Below are 23966 nucleotides of genomic sequence, written 5' to 3' on the forward strand. Positions count from 1 at the left end.
ATGTGATTTTAATTTGGTGTTATTTGGCATGCATGACATTTAAAATTATTTTAGGTTGTTGAGACATGAAATTTGTGTTATTTAAATCTGGTTTTCATTAAAACTATGTCGAATTACACTTTTTCGCTACGATATTTTGTAAATGAGATTTTGAAAAGTAAATAATTGGAAATCAACTAATTTTTCAAAAATAGTCACTGTTACAAGGAAAATGTTAAAACCAATTGGTTTTCGGAACTCGTAAGGTTTTGTGAAAAAAGAGATACGGTGCTAAGTTTTTCTTCAAAGGTAAGTAAATGTTTAAAAAAAATGTTCTAAAAACTTTAGTAATTTTACTAGGCCATCTCGGTGGCTTATGTAGCCTTTAAAATCCGGTCGTAACATTTAGGTCTGGTTAAGGTGGTTACATTTGGTGGTATCAGAGCCCGAGTTCAAAACTCAGACTCTATACATGTCTTAAATAGGGGTATTTTGGGAAAATCATGCTAAAAACTTTTGAAAAATAATTTTCTTCAAAAAAATTGAATTCGAGACTCCGATGCCAATCTTGACTTAGTTACTGTTACTCTTGAAAGCAATAGTCAAATTTTAGAGTGAAAATTGTAAACTTTAGTCTGCAAACCCTTAGGAAAAATAATTAATGTTTGAACTCTTATTTGAAAACTGTAAATGAACTTTAGACGAAAAACTTATAATTAGTTATCATACTTCTGAACTGTAGATATACTCTAAACACTAAACTTCCGAGAATTTATTATGAGCACTCGAACCAGACGTGGTAGAGGTAGGCCGTGTAGGGTCAATCCTGTTGAACTGTGTAGGGCTGCATAGGCAGTCTAAAAACTCTACTAGCAATGTACTAAATATTATTGCTTAAAAATAATCATATTGTTTTCCCCCTAAGGTAAAAAAATATTTTAACTCGTTTTAAAAGTAGGCATAATGCCATTTTTTGCCCTCCAACTCTATAAAAAAAATCTTATTAGGCCTCCATTTAATTTTTGATCACTTTAAGCCCTTGAACTTGTAATTTTTTTTGTCAAATCATCCCAAAATGGATGGAAAAGTTAACGTTTGTTAACTTTGCTGACATGGCATACACGTGGATTGCCACGTAGATGACACTTCAGTAATTAATTTTTTAAAATATAAAAAATATATATTTTTATATTTTTTAACTAGTTTTTATAAGTTTTTTGAATTTTTTAAAAGTTAAAAAATTAATTAAATGTTGATGTGTCATCCAAATGACAATCCATGTGTATGCAACGTCAGCAAAGTGAAAAAACGTTAACTTTTTCATTCATTTTGGGGTGATTTAACATAAAATACAAGTTTAAAGGCTAAAAAAGATGAAAACTTAAATAAAAGGCTAAAATAATTTTTTTTATAAAGTTAAAAGGCCAAAAAATCATTATACTTTTAAAAGAATAAAACCAAAAGCTACTCCTTCCTGCCATTCATAAATTTGTACAATACTTTTACCTTTATTTAGAAACTTTAACTTAGGTTAGAATATCCTAAAAAGTGGTCTTAATATAATCAACATAATGCATTATTTGACATTTAGGTTTGATATATTTTTTAATGTAATATTTGTATTATTTTTTTGTTCTAATGTAATACTTAAATTTGACAAAAATTATATATTTTGATACTTAAAAATAACAATATTAACTTTTTAATGTTAACTTAGACATATCCATAAGCTAGACCATCTGACTCGAAGGCCCGCTCAAAAAGTGAGAGGGTTTGGGTAAAAAAATAAGGCCCGTGTGAGCCTTGCCTCGGGTAAGACCTTTTGGCCTGGTCCCGATCCGGCTTGGCCTGAATATGTCAAAAAAAGTAATTTTTTTATTATTTTCTTGCTATTTTTTTACTATTTTGTTATTTTTTCACTAATTTGTTACAATTTCACTATTATGTTTGTACAAGCCCAATTTTGACCCGGAGGCCCAAAACCCAAAATAAATACAATAAAAAAATAACAGTCCAATTACAAAGGAAAAACAACATGCCCAATATAGCCCATGGCCTAAAACAAAAATAAACCCTAGCCCACAAATTGAAAATTTTTCAGTAAGAAAACCCTAAGGCCGCCGCTCCTATCTCTGCCCAGCTCCAGTGCCTCCAAACGCCACCGCCGCAACTCACCAATGGTCAATTTCGTGTCTGTCACGTTTTGTCATCACCTGCGAAGATGTAATAGACAATATGCAACCAAACAAGGCACAAAATGACAACAATAGAGGACAAATATGAAAACAACAAAAAATGATTATGAATCGTTTTTTTTTGAAGTCTGCTATAAAGGCCAAAGTCTTGAACATGTATTCGTCTTCTGGGACTTTCTACGAGCATTCAGAAATAAAAAAACAGAATAGAAGTTTTTTAAAGGTTGAATTTTTACTGTTTCTTTTTATTATTTATTTATTTATTTATTTTACAATTTCATTTTAAAGAAAATAGCGTAAAAAAAAGAAAGAAAAAGAGCGCACCTGAATCGCTTTGTGGCTCCGTCGACGGAGGTCCTCTCGCCGTCGTCGGAATCGGGTCTAAATGGGGTGCAAGGCTCTTCGTTTCCTCCAGTCAAAGCCTGACCTCATAGCCCGCCTGGAACCGGGCTTTAAAAGCCCTTCATAACGCTTCGTCGACCACTGGTATAGTGGCGGTGCGGTGGACCGATGAACTGTGGTGTGAAACCCAACCGTCGGAAGGCATGGGAGGCTTTAAGAGGGTTTCTACAATTTTTTTTAGTGTGAAGGTTGGGAAAATGAAAAAAAAGGTTATTTAAATAAAGACATTAAACGGCGCCGTTTTGGGGGTGGGGTTTAGAGGCCAAAACGACGTCTTTTTGGACCTCTGACTTGCAACCCGACCCAACAGTCCTCAGGATCCGCGTGTCTGCGGTGAAGGGGCTATTTCGCGCGGGGTCCTTCCTCTTTTGCGCTGAGATGCAATCGGTCCCTTTTGTTTCTCTCATTTTGGCCCAGTTATTTAATTCGGGTTTCATTTTAGTCCGTGTCGAAACGTCGCATTTTGGGGATGGGGATTATTTCCCAGTTAGTCCCTATCTCTCTGCGCGCATTTAGTTCAGGTCCTGATTGTCCTTTTTATTTAAAATCTGTCATTTAATTTTGTTTTTAATTTCAGTCTGGTCCTGGGTCCATTTAATTTATTTGTTTATTATTATTATTTAAAAAAAACAGAAACTCTTTTATTATTATTTGTTTTAAGTTTTTATTTATTTATTATTTATTGTAAACTATTATATATATATTTTTTAAATTTTCATACGTATGTATATATTCTTTGAAACAGTTTGTACTTATTTTTTTATATAATATTATTTACTTTAAAATGTTTTTTATTTATTTATTCTAAGTTTCTTGTATATTGTTTATTCAAAACTTTTATTATGTATTGTTCTTATTAATCATTCATGTTAAGTTATTATTTACTTTTGATTGTTATATATATATATATATATATTATTTTTTGTTTTATTTTCCTTTGGTTAGTAATGTTGGTATTTAAATTAGATATGTTGTGTGTTCATTGCCGTTGTGCGTACTATAATTTGCTTATTCGTGTCCTTGTATATTTGTCATGCATTAATGTAACATTTTATTCATAAATTGTTATGTCATGTTCCGTTATCATTCAATTTCATTTCATCACTTCAAAGTTACGCTCGATTTTGTACACCCCAATAATAAATCATTGTATTTTGTCCTAAATAAAACAAATGCATCTCATTCGAGTATTGTACTCGCAATTATTCAAAAGGGGAAAAGTTTTAAATTAAGGCAATATTTCGCGTTTGGAAAATTCGAGAAAACGTGCCCTAATTAACGTGCTGGGTTTCGATTTCTCGTTTGACCAAATGGCCAAATACCCTTTTAAACTTTCAATAATGAAGGCAATATTTCGTATTTAGAAATTCGAGAAGTCGTGCCCTAACTTACTGGGTTTCGATCTTTTTCGCGTTAAACCTAAATAACTGAATATCCTTTTTAAATTATAATAAATGAGGTTTAAGTAAAAAAATAAGAGACAAGCTTACTCTCAAAATACGAGGTGTCGTGTCCTAACTTACTGGATATGACATCTTGTTACTTCGAGATAAGGAGGCATTTTTCATTCTGATTTATTTGAGTTTTTTTAAGATAACGCGGTATAAAGAGGGATCGCATTTTTTAAATTCTTTTCGAGTTTTTAATTTTTGACATTAAGACACTAATTAATCAACTAGGTACCAATTTTGGGCGCATCGAGGGTGCTAATCCTTCTTCGTGCGTAAGCGACTCCCAAACTCGTTTCCTGGATTTTTGTAGACCGAAAAATAATGTTTTAATAAATTAAACTATTTATTAAAACGATCAAATTACGATGTGATCCAATCACACCTCATTAAAAAAGATTGGTGGCGACTCCCGTATTCGTTTTCATTTTTCAAAACCCAAGCCGACCCCGTTTTTATCCAAAAAATGGTGTCAACAATGTTGCTATTATTTGTTGTTATTGTATTACTATTGTTTTATTGTTAATTTGGTTACCATTTTAAAGGCATTTGGTTGTTAAGTCGTACCTATATTAGTGTTATTTAAGTATACATATATATTTTTCATTTATTTTTAACTTATTGAGAAATATTTATTTTAATATTTTTAACATTTTTAATATATTATATATTTTTAAAATTTTTATAAAAAATAATATAAAAATTAATACGAACAAGTCGAGACCAAACTTTAACTTTTTTATCTAAATTTAATGTCCATTTTTAAGATCCAACCAGACCTGGATCTAACAAAAGGAACTAAAATTTTAGTTCGAAGTTGCACACGATGACCTATGCACACATAGAAACATATTATCGTATTGGCTAAGAAAAAAAGAAAGTAATGGCTAAAATTAATTCACAGGAAGGAGAGTAGAAGCCACAAAGACAAAGGTCGTACGAGTGTACAAATATGTCATAATTACTGACCAGCATGGTCCATATGTACGGTAACGCCGAACTCATTTATTAAATATAAGATTTAATTAAAAAGAATTAAACATTCACATTCCATTTTCAATAATACTGAAAATAATTTTCTTTTCCTTGTTTTAACCAATAAATCATAAATGTTTCCAAAGGCTTAGCCATCTGGCTTTTGTTTGGGACATAAATGGAACCTTTCCTATAATCTTTTTTTATTAAAATGATAAAAAAATTCCGTAAATTCTTTTATTTTTTATTCTACTTAAATAAATTTATGCAAAAACAAACTTTTAGCATAAATCAATATTTTATTTAAAACTTCCTAAAAAAATATTTAAAACAACTTATTTGAATAAAAAGTAAATACTAAATATTAATTATTTGATTAATAATAAAATATAAAGTTAGTATTTGATTCCATTTGAACTACTGGAATCTAAATATTTTATTAGTTGGTATCATAATCTTTAAACTTTTAGTTTTATATAAATTTTTAATAAATATATATTTAGTATGATCAAGTTATCCTATATATACATTGTATAGTTTATGAACACTAATTATTTTAAGATTTATGATTATTTTTCTCAAAAATATTATCTCTCGAGTTTGTTATTATCCAATTAAATATAAATTATATTCGTGAGAGAATGAATGAAAAAATTAATTAAAAATGTAAAATCAACATCAACACCCAAAATCGAATCTGCATACATTTATTTTAGTATATAAGTTAGCAATAAATTAATTTATTTCATAATATTTAGCTACTCTTATTATTTATTTAGTAAAAAAAATAAATTTCACTTATATTTTGTCTTTATTGTTTCAAGTTTATTATTTAATAATTTATGTTGAGTTTTTTTCAAAATGATAGTTTAAGCTATTTAATTTTTAAAGAAAATTATAAAACTAATAGAAACATAGTTAAATACCCTTGTAATTATTATTTTTAAAAATATATTAATTTTTATTTTTTTTCAAATAAGTTTAAATTAAATCGACTTATAACATCTTCTGACTTAAATATATATTACAAATATAGATACAACATATATATTTATTCAAATGGTGGCTTTTTTCTGTTTTGTATGTGGTTCTTTATGGAGTGTCAGCTACACCCTATGCAAAAACGACAAACCCTTACCTCCATAGGGCAAAAAAAAGGAAAGCAATAGGGAAATGAATATTGGTGAAAACTGAAAAGCATAAATTCTGGTGAATCCCCCCTCACTTCTTCACACTTTCTTCCATTTCCCATTTTTAAATGAGCTTTGGATTGGTAGGTTTCTTCTTCATGCGTCTTCCTTATTATCTCTCTTTTTGCAATATATATATAGGTTGAATTCAATGGCTCCTACTTGATATTCTTTTCTTCTTTTGTTATTTTTGTATAAAGTTTTTCGTTATGTTAGCTTAATTTGGCAAAAAAATAAAACAGTGCTGCTTAGCTCTTTATCATTTCTTTCTCTTATCTTCAATCCCATTTTTGGTTACTTCTTTGTTCTTAAACTTGCTTATAACTTGTATTTTCCTCGATTTGAGCTAAGAACTTTATTCTTTTTTTGGGTTTGATTTTGTTTTGAGGTGAGGACTTTTGTTTTTTTGTGTTTTTTTTTTATGTGGTTCTCAGCTATATTTATAGCTCTTGCTTGAAATTTTAGGATCTTTGCTTATTAACAACGTTTGATTTCTTAGCACGTGTTCATTTGGTCTCTTCCTGGTTTTCCTTTTTATGCTGATATCATTGTCTGCAGCTTGCTATAAATTACCCAGAAGCTGGGCGTTTTTCTCTTTTTAATATGTTTTTCCTTTTTTTCAAAAATCCTCTCCTTCAGTTTTTCTTTTTCCTTCAATTTCCCGAGCAAACTTACTTTTTGTTTCCTTTGATTTTAGTATTTTAGAATGACGAGAAAGAGAATTCAGATCAAGAAAATCGACAACGTTGCGGCGAGGCAAGTGACTTTCTCAAAGAGGAGAAGAGGGCTTTTCAAGAAAGCTCATGAACTCTCCGTTCTTTGCGATGCTGAGATTGCTCTTATAGTCTTTTCAGCAACTGGAAAACTCTTCGACTATTTCAGCACAAGGTTTAATTTGATCATTCTCACACTATAATCAATGTTTATGTTTGGCCTTCAAATTTCATCTTTCTCAATATCTCTGCTGCAGTTCATAGATTAGTGTATTGATTTTGCTTCCGTGACTGAGAAAAGATCTTTAGAATCAAGAAATTAAACTGTATAAAAGTATAAATTCATAATGATTCAATGTTGTTAAGAAATGGCTTAAAATTGGTAGTGGATTGTTGTTGTTGGTAGTGGGTTGTTGGTGGTAGTGGATTAGTGGATGGTTGTTGGTGTCCATTTTCAACCACAAATCTTTGCCAAAGTTTTGGACAATTATGTCCTTGAACTCTCTTATAAATAGAGAGGTTCATTAGCCATATTAATCATCCCAAACCAAGAGAGAGCAAAGCTTGTTCTTTGAAAGCTAGGATTTTAGCTTTCGGGTTTTCTATAGGGGTTGAGAGTTGTGAGGTTCTCGGGTTGTGTCTTGAGTGTAAAACACTTGTAATCTTCATCTTGTTATAGTGAAATTTCTTTTCGCCTCTGCCCGTGGACGTAGGCATTAAAGCCGAACCACGTAAATCCTTGTGTTCACTTTATTTTTCGTTCCGGTCAATTTACTTGTAGTCATATCGGAGTTCTCGAATCGATCCTTTCCGCAACAAATTGGTATCAGAGCGTAGTTGAAGGAGTGATAATATTTTCTGAATTGCCCTGTGACTGCAGCTTTGTCTGATCTTTCACATCAGGAAGAAAATATTATCATTCATTCAAAGGTTCCAAATTATGGCTACAAGTGTTTCATCGACTAAGTATGATGTCGAGAAATTTACCGGGAAAAATAGTTTCAGTTTATGGCGCATCAAGATGCGGGCAGTGCTGGTTCAACAAGGATTGCTAAAAGCATTGTCTGGTAAAGATAAATTACCAAGCACGCTTTCGGAAGAGCAAAAGGATGACATGCTAGAAAGAGCACATAGTGCTATTCTGCTATGTCTAGGAGATGAAGTGCTACGAGAAGTAGCGGATGAGAAAACCGCGTCCGGTTTGTGGCTCCGGTTAGAGAGCAAGTACATGACGAAGTCATTGACGAACCGGCTCTACCTCAAGCAAAGACTCTATGCCCTGAAGATGGAGGAAGGTACACCTGTTTCCCAGCACCTGGATAAATTCAATTCCATTATAATGGATTTGAATAATATCGATAACAAAATCGATGATGAGGACCAAGCAATAATTGTTTTGTGTTCTTTGCCTCCCTCGTATGAGAATTTTGTTGATACAATGATGTACGGTCGTGATGACCTGACTTTAGAGGAGGTGAAAAATGCCTTAAGTTCCAGTGAGTTGAGGAAGAAAATCACTGGTAAGGTGGTCGAAAACAATGAAGGCGAAGGCTTGGTTGCTCGAGGAAGATCCAAGGCAAAGGGTGGAAGTTCAAGTAAAAGCCATCCTAGATCGCAGTCCAAGAAGAGAATACAGTGCTACTACTGTAAGAAGTACGGGCACATGAAGGTAGATTGTCCGAAAAGGAAGGAGAAATCAGAATCACAGGAGCAACAAAATGATCGTGCGAATGTAGCTGATGCAGATTCTTCAAGTGATGCCGAGATCGTTCTTGCAGTATCCGACTCTTACGCTGGTGGGAGATGGATTCTTGATACGGGAGCTACATTTCATATAAGTACTTCGAAAGATGCATTCTCAACATACGAGAAGCATTCTGGTTCAGTACTAATGGGAAATGACCACGCATGTCAAGTCATGGGGATTGGCACAGTTCGTATAAAGATGTTTGACGGTATTGTTAGAACTCTAACTGATGTTCGGCACATTCCAGAAATGAAGAAAAATTTGATCTCTTTGAGTACGTTGGACAAGAAAGGCTTTCGGTACTCTGCTGAAGGTGGAGTTCTCAAGGTATTCTCGGGTGCTTTGACTGTGATACGTGGTAATTTGGAGCGGGGCCTTTACTTCCTCGATGGTTCCTCGGTTACAGGTGTTGCGGAGTGTCATCATCAGATGATCTAGATTCTGACACCACGAAGTTATGGCATATGCGGCTCGGGCATATGAGCGAGAGAGGCTTATCGGTGCTAAGCAAACGAGGATTATTGTCTGGGCAGTGTACAGGAAAGTTGAATTTCTGTGAGCACTGCGTCTTCGGTAAGCAGACTCGGGTAAAGTTCAGCACTGGGATTCACAAGACAAAAGGCACAGTGGATTACTTCCATTCTGACCTTTGGGGCCTTCTCCGACAATTTCTAAAGGTGGTTACAGATATCTGCTTACCTTTATCGATGATTACTCGAGAAAGGTTTGGGTGTATTTTCTGAAGAGCAAGTATGAGGTTCTCATCAACTTCAAGCAATTTAAAGCTTTGATCGAAAATCAAACAGGAAAGAAGATCAAGCGATTCCGGACGGATAATGGCTTGGAGTTTTGCTCAGGTGAATTCAATGAGTTCTGCAAAAATGAAGGAATAGTGAGACACCGCACTGTTCGTCGAACACCACAACAAAATGGAGTTGCAGAACGCATGAATAGAACTCTCTTGGAGCGAGCTCGTTGCATGCGATCAAATGCTGGGCTCGGTGAAGAATTTTGGGCTGAAGCTGTTAATACTGCTTGTTATTTGGTTAACAGATCTCCGTCAACAGCTATTGAGCTGAAGACTCCTGAGGAAGTATGGTCTGGTTCTCCTGCTGATTACTCTGGTTTAAGAGTGTTTGGCTGCCCTGCGTATGCTCATGTAAATGAGGGAAAACTCAAACCGAGGGCGAAGAAATGCATATTTCTTGGATACGGCCAAGGGGTGAAAGGATACAGGTTGTGGTGTCCTGATCCGGTTTCGTCCAAGTTCATCATCAACAGAGATGTGACTTTTGATGAGTCATCCATGCTTCGATCCACCACAAATTCCCGGGAAAAGGAGGAGTCAGATAGAATGGGAGATCACGGTGTTGAGAAGCAGGTGGAGTGTCAGGTGGACGCTCCAATTCCTACGGAAGGTACTTCAGTCCAGGATGATCAAGTTGAGGTGCAAGATTCCGATGAAGATGAGTCACCTCAAGAAAAACCATATAGCATTGCCACTGGAAGAACGAAGAGACAAATCAAACCAAATCCGCGTTACGCTAATCTGGTGTCTTTCGCGCTCAGTGTGGCGGAGTCCATTGGTATAGAACCTTCCAGTTATAATGAGGCTGTCACGTGTGATGAGTCGGCACAGTGGGCAATTGCTATGAGTGAGGAGATAGAATCTCTTCACAAGAACCATACTTGGGAGTTGGTTAAGCCGCCAAGTAACCAGAAGATAGTTGGTTGCAAATGGGTCTTCAAGAAAAAGGAAGGCATCCTAGGGGTTGAAGCAACTAGATTCAAGGCACGATTGGTTGCTAAAGGCTTCACTCAGAAAGAGGGGATTGACTACAATGAAGTTTTCTCCCCAGTCGTAAAGCATTCTTCCATTCGTGTATTACTTGCCATGGTGGCCAAGTCTGATCTAGAACTTGAGCAGCTTGACGTAAAAACGGCGTTCTTGCATGGTGAGCTCGAGGAAACAATCTACATGCGTCAACCAGAGGGTTTTACAGTTCCTGGTAAAGAAGACCATGTCTGTCTATTAAAGAAGTCTTTATATGGATTGAAACAATCCCCAAGGCAGTGGTACAAGCGGTTTGATAGCTTCATGATTCAGCATGGTTACACAAGATGTGACTATGATGCTTGTGTCTATCATCGGAAGCTCTCAGATGGTTCGCACATTTATTTGTTGCTGTATGTTGATGACATGTTAATTGCTTCCAAAAACATGTCGGAAATCAACAAGTTAAAGTCGCAGTTGAGTGGTGAGTTCGAGATGAAGGATCTGGGTGCTGCCAAGAAAATTTTGGGCATGGATATTCACAGAGATCGCAAGGCGGGCAAGTTTCGTGTGTCGCAGAAGAACTACATTGAAAAGGTTCTTCAACGCTTCGGCATGGATAAAGCGAAAACTGTGAGTACTCCGTTGGCACCACATTTCAAACTCTCTGCAGAGTTGTCACCACAATCTGATGAAGAAAAGCAGCAAATGTCTCACATTCCATACTCGAGTGCAGTTGGAAGCGTGATGTATGCAATGGTTTGCACTCGTCCAGACATTTCACATGCAGTTAGTGTGGTCAGCAGATACATGAGTTGTCCTGGCAAGGAACACTGGCAGGCCGTGAAATGGATTCTCAGGTACTTGAGAGGTTCTGCAGATTTATGCTTGGTATATGATCAGAGTGACTGCACTAGCAGTGTCACGGGCTATGTGGACTCTGATTATGCTGGAGATCTGGACAAAAGAAGATCTCTGACGGGTTATGTTTTCACTTATTCTGGAGGAGCCATTAGTTGGAAAGCTGTGTTACAGTCTACCGTAGCCTTATCTACGACTGAGGCGGAATATATGGCGTTAGCAGAAGCAGTGAAAGAAGCATTGTGGATGAAAGGTCTAGTAAGCAGTTTGGGTTTACAACAGGATTTCACTGTTGTATTTTGCGATAGCCAGAGTGCCATACATCTGACTAAAAATCAGATGTTTCATGAACGGACCAAACACATTGATGTCAGATATCATTTTGTTCGGGAACATGTTACGCAAGTGACATTGTTATCAGCAAGGTTGTACCGAGAAGAATCCTGCAGATATGTTAACTAAGGTGATCCTGCATATAAGTTCAAGCATTGCTTGGACTTGATAGGTATTCGGATTGATTAGCGCCAGAGAGGCGTTTGGAAGAGGTGATCCAGTTCGAGGAATTCACTATGATGTTCAGCTTGGTAAATTTCAAGCCAAGGTGGAGATTTGTTAAGAAATGGCTTAAAATTGGTAGTGGATTGTTGTTGTTGGTAGTGGGTTGTTGGTGGTAGTGGATTAGTGGATGGTGTTGGTGTCCATTTTCACCAAATCTTTGCCAAGTTTTGGACAATTATGTCCTTGAACTCTCTTATAATAGAGAGGTTCATTAGCCATATTAATCATCCCAAACAAGAGAGAGCAAAGCTTGTTCTTTGAAAGCTAGGATTTTAGCTTTCGGGTTTTCTATAGGGGTTGAGAGTTGTGAGGTTCTCGGGTTGTGTCTTGAGTGTAAAACACTTGTAATCTTCATCTTGTTATAGTGAAATTTCTTTTCGCCTCTGCCCGTGGACGTAGGCATTAAAGCCGAACCACGTAAATCCTTGTGTTCACTTTATTTTTCGTTCCGGTCAATTTACTTGTAGTCATATCGGAGTTCTCGAATCGATCCTTTCCGCAACAAATGTATTGAAATCTTATATTTATATTCAAAATAGTTTCTTCAATACTAGTTTTCTTGAATCTTGTTGAATCCTTATTTTATGGCTAATATAACAATAACAATTTGATAATTTTTACCCTTCATTTTTGTTTTTAAACTGAAAAAGTACTTCACTATGAAATTCCCATCATTGAAATCTTCTTAGCAATGTTTTATTGACACCTTAGTTTCTCGCCACATGATCATAAAATATAAGGATCCTACCAGGTAATTAACTAGTTAATTTGATCTTACTGGTTTTGATTTTAGCACTTAATATCTTCTGTTATTTTTCAGCAAAAGAAATTCCCTTCGTAAATAACCATCCAGTTAAACTAATTAGGTTTTGAGATAAAACTACAATCCCAAATAAACAAGAGATGTTATTAATGGAATCATCATAACATTAATAGCATATGAGCTTTACAGGGACTTCATATGGCATTTGGTAATCAAGATCCATTGATTGATAGATGGACGCTATCCCTTTTGTACCTCCCTTTTCTATTAATTTGGTTTCTTTTATTTCACTGTATATATATATAAAGTACAATATAATTTACTAATATGTAAAAGATTTCGTAGGGGATGTAAATCAAACAAGATCTTTTCTTGAACAAGGAAAAATTTCGAAGTTAAAATCTCCTTTTTAGCTGAATTGGCAATCGAATTATAAGAAATTGTATATTTAGATGTGTATATATATATATATTACTAGCCTCAATTTATTAATGGCCAAAAGTCTATAAGACTGAAAATTAGAAATTGAAAGAGAAGGGTGTTTTTTTTTTTGTTAATAAAGAGATGCTTTTCTCTCTAATAAAAAGTCATTTTATTTCTCATCTTTTATATTTAAAAATTGTATCATTACAAATTAATTATATATACATGTCTATGCATCTTGTTTGTTTATATCATTGTCCATTTGTTAATTCTATTGCTTCAATCTCCTATTTACCCTTTAAATTTTTATGTATATTTATATGTTTAGCATTAGACTTACCAAAAAATATATATATGCTATTTATACTTAAAACCCTAAAAGGTTACTAACATTATCCAAGTCCAATAAAATACATTATAAGATACTTTCTTCACCAATTAAATTAATCATATTAATTTTTTTTTCACATAATAGTTACAAATAAGGGTAAGGCTCCAACAAGTTTACATTCTAGATTTGCATGAATGTCATCTAAGTAGATACATGTCATTTTCAGTTATTTTATTTGATATATTAATAGTGAAATTTTAATTTATTATTTTTCTAATATTAAAATTATATTCTGGACATAGCATCAACAAGTTTGTAGTAGTGGAACCCTAGCCTCTCTCTGTATACTTCATATATTATTCACCATTTCTTTTTCAAAAGTCCTCACTTTTACAAGATGACTACTATATGTAGTTATATTTGTTACTGGCAAGAAACCCTCAAACCCCGAACTAGAGCAAGATGAATACTATATTTGCAAAACTAGTTCTTCCTCTTAATATATGTGTATTATTTTATATGTATGTATATGTGATTAGAAAAATACTGAGAAAATTGCTCTTTTATTGTAAGCCAAACATATACCATCTGCATATTTTTATTTTTATTCTTAGTTTTTTTAAGTGGAGGGTATTGATTCAGTGCCATTGAATTGTTATCCCCAGTATGGAGGTGATTGAAAGGCGCAATCAACAGTCAGGAAAAGGCATCGACAGATCGGTCACCAGTCCATGTCATGGACTGCAGGTTACAATTGAACTTCTGTTCTTGTTGTCTTGTAGTTTGCACCCTCTCATGCTGATGAAGCTGACCTCTTGTTTTAGGTTGAGAGTCGCACGTGTGCCATGTTGAGCAAGGAAATGGCTGAAAAGACCCACCAACTGAGGTAAATCTTACAGTTTCCTGTATATGTATGTGTATTATGTATGTGAGCAATGATCCTTTCATGCATCAATAGACAGCTGAAGGGAGAGGAGCTCCAAGGGTTAGGTTATGAAGGATTAAAGCACCTGGAAAAACTAGTTGAAGGAGGCTTGAGACGAGTTACTGAAACAAAGGTTTCTTGAAAGCCCCATCTCCATCTCCATCTCCGTCTCCATCTCAACTCACCCTTCATTGTCCCTTTTAACTAATGATAAAAAGCTTTTGTGTTACAGGATGAGAGATTTTTCAAAGAAATCAGCACCCTCAAGATGAAGGTGATATATATTGCAACAGTAGTTGATTGGATTTTGTTCAAGTTTCATAGTTTAAAAAGGAATAATTTAGTATTGAATTATAAGAAATATGGAATATTTTACTATAGTTTTTTTGCTGCTTATAGCTTCCTAATTAAAGATTTCTTTTTTTAATCTTATTTATTTTTATAGGTTACCATAAATTTTATAAATTTAGATATTCATATTATATTAATGTTCTGTGTCACGTCCAAATATAATAAAAACGAATAATGTGAATAACATAAAATTATATAAGATTATATCGATGCATTCATATATATCCAGTTTATTTATGCTTATATATATAATCTGCCTGGCTTAAATGATCTCTGATACTTGATTCTTGTAAATGTGAAGGAAGCAGAACTGGTGGAAGAAAATCAGCAATTGAAACAGCAAGTGAGTTGTGTTAGTGATAATTTAGACAACTTGTTTCCAGCTTTCATTTGACATATAAAATTTAATTTTGGTAGATGGAGAATTTACCTCATATGGTCCACGTCCAACCATCAGAGTCGATTGCTCATGTTGGGAGCTCTGAAAATCCAACTCAACCCTATAATAATAGCCATGACATTTCTCTCACATTGGGGTAAGTCATGCAACTCTTATACATAAATCCCTAGTCATGCAACTATTACTTTGGAGTTCCTTGCATTTTGCCACCATGGTATATTATTTCATATAAAGTTGGAAAGACATGTTACCATGATAGAAGGATTACATTTCACAGGCTTGGATTTGGTTAAAATAATGTTTTAGAGAAATAGAATAATATTAAAATTACTCAAAATATCTTTTTTAAGCTTTATATTTTAATAAAGGATTATAATTTAAAATTAAAATATATTAGATATTGGAATAGAATATTACATATGTATGTCAAAAGAAAACTCAAATTAAAAAACTCAAATTTTATTTAGATATATTTACTATTCTAAATAAATATTCAAAATTAAAATAAAAATTATGCCATTCTTATAATCATAACATAAAAAGCTTACTTAGAGAACCATGAATCGATAACATTTGTTATAATCTAAATAAATTGTAAAAAAAAGGCCATAGATTTTTAATAGTATTTATGAGACAATTAAAAATTCTTAGTATGGGAACTTTTTCTATAATCTTATTTGTCTATTAAATTTTTGAATTTTTTATAGTAGTTGCTTTACATCTATAATAATTTTTTTTTGGCTGAATGATGTTGTTCATTAATTCAAGAAAGCAGTTAAACTGCTACAAAAGAACAAAAAAATATTGTACGATAACTTTAATCTATACAAATAAATTAATCAATGATACCTCAAGAAGCACAAAGTTAAGTATTAAAGGAACCAATTCTATTGATTGGTTTTCCTCCTAAACGAGCTCACACAATCTCTTTTAACCTGTACCAAGATAGCATCTTCAGTCAAGAAAGATGCACCACAATATCTCTTGTTCCTCTGTCTCCATATCACATACAAATATGTACTTCAAACAAGCTTGAGTATAGCAACAAGTAAAGATTTTCCTTTTAAATTTCAATATTGCCCAAGCTAACTCTTGCCTTCAAGTTCCCATAGCCCTATTGTAACACCCCTAACACGAGTCCGTAGTTGGAACAGGGTTACGGAACATTACCGGAGTTTACAGAACAAATAGACATAAATTTCAAATATTTCACATCACATAATATACATGTCAGAAACCAATCAAAATTAAACATATTGTCCCTTATACAAGCCCTCGAGGCCTAAAATACACATTAGAAACAAATCGGGACTAAATCAGAAACTCAGAAAATTTTTCGGAAACATTTAATATTTTTAACATTACAGGGGTCACACGGCTGTTGGGTCAAGAGACACGCCCGTGTCTAAGGCCGTGTAATTCACTGACTTGCATTCTTTTAAAAGATACAAGGGACACGACCGTGTTACCTGGCTATGTGCCACACACGGCTAAGACACATGCCCGTGTCTTTGCCTGTGTGGACGAAAATAGACTATTTTACAAGCCACATTTCTCACCCAATTTGGTGTCAACCTACAATCAACATTACGTATATCAACAAGCCATAATTAGGCGTCCAAAATAAGCCAAAATAAGTGTATTCATGCATTCAATATATTCATATGTATAATTAACTTATATGCATTTTTGTACCCAAGGTTTACCAAACTAATTTGCTTTATTTCAAACCAAGTCATACCTACCAAAACATACCATTTGGTGCCAAAATGTATTTCAAATACTAACATATTTAGATATATATATATGCCTTACATATTAAAGTACCAATTCATGATAAATTCATCACATTCCAAATCACATGTATAAAATGCACATTTAGCTAACATTTTACTTTTCATCATACAACCATAAACCAAACCACACATCAACCATATAAGACAAATATGCACAAATCAAAATGTGCCAAAACACAAGCCAAATAAGTGGCTAATCTCAACAAAATACATATAGGCCAACATCAGCCAGATTATCTATACATGCCATTATAACAAAAATCAAAACATCTGAAAGTACCAATAGAAATGATAGATAGTGTGATATATCTCCGACAAGCTTCCAACCCGATCAAGCTTCCGATAATCTGGAAAGTAAAATAAAACAACTACGTAAGCAATGAATGCTTAGTAAGATCGTATAAACTTTAATCATATCAATTCATTTCAAATATGAAATTTATACATATCAAGAATAATCCAATATTGATACCGCAATACTCGTGAAGTTATATTCAATAACTCACAAGATGAATAAATCCACAGCATCACTTATACATATTATTCCTAGCATAGTAGGATTTTAAACAACTTTAACTCATCCAATTTTTTTTTCATTTGCATTTCTTTACTTTCCACACTCATTCCATATGCATAACATACCAGTCATAAACATATTATTCAATCACAAGCTAATGCATTTAAACATAGCATTTTTCGAATTAATCACCTAATAAGTCATTTCATAAGAAATTGTATAACTTAAACCTTACCGCTCTTTCATGAGCACTAGCATATTTTCACTTGAGTACTTACCCTTTCAATGCATCATATATAAATAAACATATTACCATTTAACCAATAGCTTGGCACTTGCCTAAGCATCAAACAACACTTATTAGTGTACTTGAACATATTTCATATAAATTCAGCATTGATAAACTTATTTTCTCAACATGTCACACTTGAGTTTATTACTCATCTCAACTAATTTAATTTCCATGTATCAACATATCAAAGATATTCACATATGTACATGTCATGATACATATCATTCTCTTTCCGTTTCTTCATATACATATAACATCCATTTCAATATATCAATATATCACGTACTATCATTTCCACATATTTCATGTATATACCAATATTAGTTCGTATCGAACTCATATTGTCTCGTAATAGAACATTGCACGTTGAACCATTAGAATATCGTGAGATACACGTGTAGTACACATGAAGTGTACAAATCTGTAATCCGTCAATTCAAGTATAGATATGCCTATACGAGCATGTAATTGGGAATCTCTTTCGAGCAATGTAACGAGAAGCTCGTGTGAGCTATATAATGGGAAGCTCTTGCGAGCCAATAATCGGGAAGCTCATACGAGCCATAAACGGGAAGCTCATGTGAGCCAAATATCGGTAATCTTATGAGAGCCATATATCGAGAAGCTCGTGAGAGCCATATAACTGGAAGCTCAAGAGAGAGCCATTAATCGAGAAGCTCATGAGAGCTAAATAATGGGAAGCTCGTGAGAGCCAAGTATCGGGAAGCTCGTGAGAGCCAAATAGCGGGATACTCATAAGAGCTATGGTGTGCCCGCAACACATGCAGGATCACAACCAATCGGGAACCCTTAATGACTTGTCATTTATATCCATTAATTTTCTAAGGTTCAAATGGGTCTTGGTACTTGTTGAATAAGTGATTAATAATATTCATGGAAAACATACAAATCAGACACAATAATATTAAATTTAAAACATATAAATGTACAATTTAGTTACAAGAACTTACCTGGCTAAATTGCAGAAATACCAAAGTTTAGGGGTATTTTGGTAATTTTTTATTTTTCTCGATTTTCCACTCGATCTTGATCTAAAATAATAATTTCATTCAATTTATTAATTTAGACAATAAAAAAAATTCATTTCATGCAATTTGATCATTTTGAATTTTTACAAAATTGCCCATAAAGTTTTACTTTTATTTAATTTAGTCCTTGAGCCCAAATCATGAAAATTAACCATTTTAAATACAAATACAAGCTAGACAAATATTCATGGCATTATATACAGCCCATTTTTGCAATAATTTCACAACAAACCTTTGTATTTTTATTATTTCAACAATTTAGTCTATAATCGAAAAATTCATCAAAATCACTTAACAAAATACTTTTAAATAACAACCAATATCTCAAATTCATCATTTAACATAAAAAATCATATAGATTCATTAATGGAAACATCCAAAATCTTTAACAAAATAAAAAAACTAAGATTTAGTTGGACCTAATTGCAACAATCTCAAAAATATAAAAATTACAAGAAACGGGTAAGAATTGAACTCACATGAGGAAAAAATATTAACAACCAGCTTGAGCTCTCTCCCTCATCTGTTTTAAACTAAAAATTAGAGAAGAAAAGCCTAGAATGCTTTTCAATTTCAATTTGTCTTATTTAATTTCAATATAATTACAATTTTGCCATTGTTTCTTTTTATTTTTTTATTCATATGTCGCCTCATCCATTAATTTAGGCATATTTATCACTTAAGTCCTCCATTTTTTATTAATCAAGCCATTTAATCACTTAATTATTATAATTAGCAAGTTTTGTACCTTTTTTAATTTAGTTCTTTTTAATTAATTAACTATCGAAATGTTAAAATTTTTCAACAAAACTTTAATACCACCTTATTAACACTCCATAAATATTTATAAAAATATTTACGACTTAATTTATAGAAACGAGGTCCTGGTACCTCACTTTCTAAAACTGCTTCACCTAAATTATTATTAAAACACAAATTACTAATTCAAAAATCATTTTAAAACCATATTTGACTCGTAAATATTAAATAATAAAATTTACGAGCTTACTCACCGAATTTGGTGGCCTCAAACCACTATTCTGACACCACTAAAAAATTGAGTTGTTACACCTATGAATGGAGTAAATGTGCAAATTGACTGCAACACCTTCCTTAAAAAACTGCATTGAAAGAAAATGTGATCAGGTCTCTTTATAGCATCTATACAAAAAAAGCAACAAGTATTAACTGAAATCCCAAAAGCAAGCAAGCGATCCCGGGTTGGAAGCCTATTAAGAATGACCGTCCAAGCAATAAGAGAATGTTCAAGAATATGTAAAGGGAACTATAGCAAACAGTGTCATTCCACCTTCAAACCATGAGTTCTAATTGCCTCCTACAATCTAGAAGTACTCACTTTAGCATTAGCAAATTGTTGAGAGGTGGCAGCAACCAAAGGCTTCAACTTAAGCATCCTTTGCCAAATCCAGCTACTCATTGAAGTAGGAGCTACATCCAGAAAACTCCTACCCTTTAACATATATTCACTAACCCAAGTGATCAAAAGAGACCCCTCTCCTGCAAGCAAGGCACGGATAAGTTGCAAAATATAAGCTTGATTCCATTCCACCACATTTTTTAGCCTCAAGCCCCCTCTCAGATTTATGTAAAAAAATCACCTTCCAACAAATATGAGGCTCTCAACCCGAGCCAACCTTCTCTTTCCAAAAGAAGCTAAGACAAAATTGACAAACCTTCTTGAGGACATTCTTAGGCATTAGAAATTGAGGACTCCAATAGGCTTGCACACTAAAGATCACAACCTTAATGAGTTGCAGTCTACTAGCATAATTCAAGTGCTTGTAGACCACCCTTGAATCCTGTTAACAATCCTATTGGTTAAAGTAGCATAGTCAGACTAAGACAACTTTCAAGAAACAAAAGGAACATCAAGGTACCTCACTGGTAGCCTACCAACTTTAAACCCTGTACAAGAATTCGTGAGAGCCAACTCCTCTTAAGGCACCCCAACAACAAAAAATTCACTTTTGGAGGCGTTGAGTTGCAATTAAGAAAGTAAGTAAAATTGTTGAAGAACATAATAAACACCAACCATTGAATCAACAGTACCCTAGAAAAAATAAAAAGATCATTGGCAAACATGAGATGAGTCAATCGCAGTCGAAGGCACTTAGGATGATACTTGAAAAAAGCATTTGTGGCAACAACATCCAATAACCTAGATAACACGTCCATTGCAAGCACAAAGAGGTAATGAGAGAGAGGGTTTCCTTGCCTAATACCTCTCCTCCCACGAAAGAAACCCACAAGGCTTCTATTAAGGGAGACAGAGAACCGATGAGTAGTTAAGAAAATTTCAATCCACTTCAAGAACTTTTCAAGGAACCCTTGAGCTCTAAGCACTGAAAGCAATAAACTCCAATGCAAAAAATCAAACGCCTTTTGAAAATCAACCTTCAAGGCACATCTAGGAGAAATATGTCTTCTACCATACCCTCGCATTAGCTCATGAGCCAACATGGTATTACTAGTGATGCTACGCCTTCTAACAAAGGCATTCTGACTTTTAGAAATCAAAGCAGGTAGAAAAAGACTCACTCTAGTAACCAAAACCTTGGTTGTGCATTTATAAATTGTACTGTAACAAGAAATAGGCCAAAAATCCTTTACATAGTCAGAATTATCACACTTGGGAACCAAGGAAATTGAAGTAGCATTAAAGGCAGCTAAGAGAGGGGAGGATGCAAAAAAATACTGAACGTCAAGAAAATCAGGCCCCATTATACCCCATGTAAATTTGAAGAAGAAAGCTGTGAAACCGTTAGGACCATGGGCTTTTTCATTCCCCTACCCAAAAATAGTTGCCTTTATCTCCTCGTTGGTAATAGGACTAGTCAACACACAATGAGCATCGCTAGACAATTTAGGCAGTAACTTTTGAAGCAAAGAATTTGAACACTCAACAACATTGAAATCAACTGTGCCGAGAAGATTCTGATAAAACCCCAAAATTTCTGCGTTACAAAAGATTGATAACTTTATAATAATTAATATTTTAACAAAATATTCCAACAGATTACCAATTGCATCAAAAAGAGAAGTAACAATTGATAATTTTATAATAATTAATATTTTTTAGAATTTAAATTGTGCAGTTTTGTAATTACAATTTATATTACCAAACATGATATAGGAAATTATAATGTAATTACTCTTTTTAAGTCAAACATGTCTAGAGAATACCAATTGAGTATTAGCTCGATTGACATCAACATTGTTGCTAGTGAAAGAGGACTTGGGTTCAAGTGTATTGAAGCATATTATCCTCCTATTGTTGGGGAGGGGTTATGAGTAGTTCTAGGCATTGTATAAAAAAGAGTAGATATCTGTGGGTTCAAACATCACCATATGCATATTTTAATTAGTTTTTGTTAAAATAAAAAAAAGACTAAAATACCATTGAATAATATAACTTTTTTAATTATGGAAAATTATTGAATTAGTGACCCAATTGAGGGTGACACCAACTCAATTAGGGACTCTCAAAATTTGTAACTCCTCCCTCTAAGGTTTTCTTTGTATAAAAATATTATTAGATATATTTAAGTGTAATAATTATCACTCATTATAGTTATATTTATAGTTGATGGGGTTTTTACTAAAAATGTTCATTTTTTAATAGCTATTATATATATTTTTATTGATTAATAAATTATGAATGAGTTTGTATATTATAAATATTAATTAAATTATATTTACATGTATCTTTATTATATGTCAAAATAAAAATTTTAGTATGAGCAAATCATACATCACGACTCAAATGTCATGTTATTATATTGGCATGTATCATTATTATATTTCAAAATTTTTATTTTAAGAGTAAATTACTACCATGCATACAACGCAACTCATGACATAAGCTATGGGTTTAACACTATCGAACACTCATGTTTAAATCTTTTAATCATTGAATTGATAAAATATTTATTTTTTAGAATAAAGAATATGAAATGTTTATTTGGATAGATTGCATGCATATTTGGATTCTTTTTAAACAGAAAACTTTCTGAAAGTTTATTTTTCAAGCACACCCTTAATTGCTAGTGTTTGTATGTTGGAATGAATGGGTTTCGCAGGTTAGCCTTCCCTAACTCACCGTTGAAAGGTTAAAAGGCGGTGATGTTGCGAAGAAGTCATCATCATCTTGCTTAAATCTCAGCTGGCTCCTATATAGGATAATTTTCATAGTAGTAATAATAATGATGATGATGTGTAGATTGTCAAGTAAACCAGTTTTATGGTACCGTCGATAATTATATATAGAGTTTAATATCAAAATTACCCGTACAAAAAAAGAATGTGAAGGTTAAAGCGCAATTATGCACATGCACTCGAGCATGGTAAATAAATTAACTTGTTTACTTTGGAGGGTTTAGTGCCATCTTTATTCCTTATTTGTTTTGTGCTTGTCTAAAGAGTGTGCCGAAATGGTTGATTAAGTCTTAATTCGATTAGTATGGGTATTGCTGCCAATGCAGGAAGACATGGGTTCCAGTGCGTTGAAGTGTATTATTCTCCTATTTATGTGTTGGGGAGGAGTTATGGATAGTTCTAGGCATTGTCAAGAAGTGAGATTGTTTAAGAAAAAAGAAAGTATGCTGGAATAGAGATTGGGTAGCTCTGGCTTTTCTAAGGTTTTTGTTCATTTTTATGATTAAAGTTGGTATGGATGGTTATTATACTTTCATGGTTTGGTGGTCAACAATTTTATTGGCTCATCTGTTTTGAATTTTGCATTTGCTGTAGAGAGATTTTTTTTCTATCAGTTAAGTGAGGGGATGTTAATTTGTATTTCTTTTATAACTGTTTTATAAGAAATTATGGTTTGAATATGCGTTTTTTTTTATAATTGCATGTAACATCTGTTGGTTATTGGCTCACTTTCTTTAGGAGGTTTCATTTTGTTTTTTTTTTAATAAAATTTTGGGATGGAGTAACATTTCGCTTTTGATTTTTGTTTTTTTTTAATTTAGCCTTTAAATTTTTTCCCCTATATTTTCCGATTTGATCTATGAATTTAGATTTCATTGAATAGTTTTTTTTATATTAATGTGGATAAAAAATTAGGGGTTAAAATGAATAAAATTGTCAATTTTAAAGACTAAATATTACTTCTTCCCTAAAATTATCATGGCTTAAAAAAAGTTGTTTGATAAACATAAAAATGCTATTATTATTAATATTAGTTTTGTTTCCGCCCAGCTTTGTAAAGGGTTAAACTTTTTGGGTTAAATTGTGAAGTGGAAGTTTAAA

The 23966-nt window shown here is 33.2% G+C and overlaps 1 protein-coding gene and 1 long non-coding RNA gene across 6 annotated transcripts; one reads left to right on the forward strand and one right to left on the reverse strand.

Annotated features, from left to right (window-relative positions):
• Nucleotides 1-1942: 1942 nt before the first annotated feature.
• LOC107908191 (uncharacterized) lies at nt 1943-3096 on the reverse strand. Its single transcript, XR_001686928.2, has 2 exons — nt 2499-3096; nt 1943-2192 (listed from the first exon to the last, which is right to left on the reverse strand). It is a non-coding gene; the product is annotated as an uncharacterized lncRNA (long non-coding RNA).
• Nucleotides 3097-6044: 2948 nt separating this feature from the next.
• On the forward strand, nt 6045-23543 carry LOC107908929 (MADS-box protein AGL24-like). 5 transcript variants are annotated; one of them, XM_041087872.1, is made up of 9 exons: nt 6045-6272; nt 6887-7077; nt 14025-14106; nt 14184-14245; nt 14318-14417; nt 14517-14558; nt 14937-14978; nt 15053-15171; nt 22790-23074. In XM_041087872.1, the coding sequence occupies exons 1-9, from the start codon at nt 6258-6260 to the stop codon at nt 22821-22823; spliced, it is 687 nt and encodes a 228-aa protein (XP_040943806.1). In that variant the 5' UTR covers nt 6045-6257; the 3' UTR covers nt 22824-23074. The 5 variants fall into 5 exon arrangements, with proteins under 5 accessions (XP_040943806.1, XP_040943807.1, XP_040943809.1 ...); XM_041087873.1 differs by lacking the exon at nt 22790-23074 and adding an exon at nt 23192-23543 and having other exon boundaries at nt 6047-6272; XM_041087875.1 differs by having other exon boundaries at nt 6077-6208.
• The last annotated feature ends 423 nt before the right edge of the window (nt 23544-23966 follow it).

This window comes from Gossypium hirsutum, chromosome D02 (genome assembly GCF_007990345.1).
Source record: "Gossypium hirsutum isolate 1008001.06 chromosome D02, Gossypium_hirsutum_v2.1, whole genome shotgun sequence".
NCBI classification, from domain to species: Eukaryota; Viridiplantae; Streptophyta; class Magnoliopsida; order Malvales; family Malvaceae; genus Gossypium; species Gossypium hirsutum.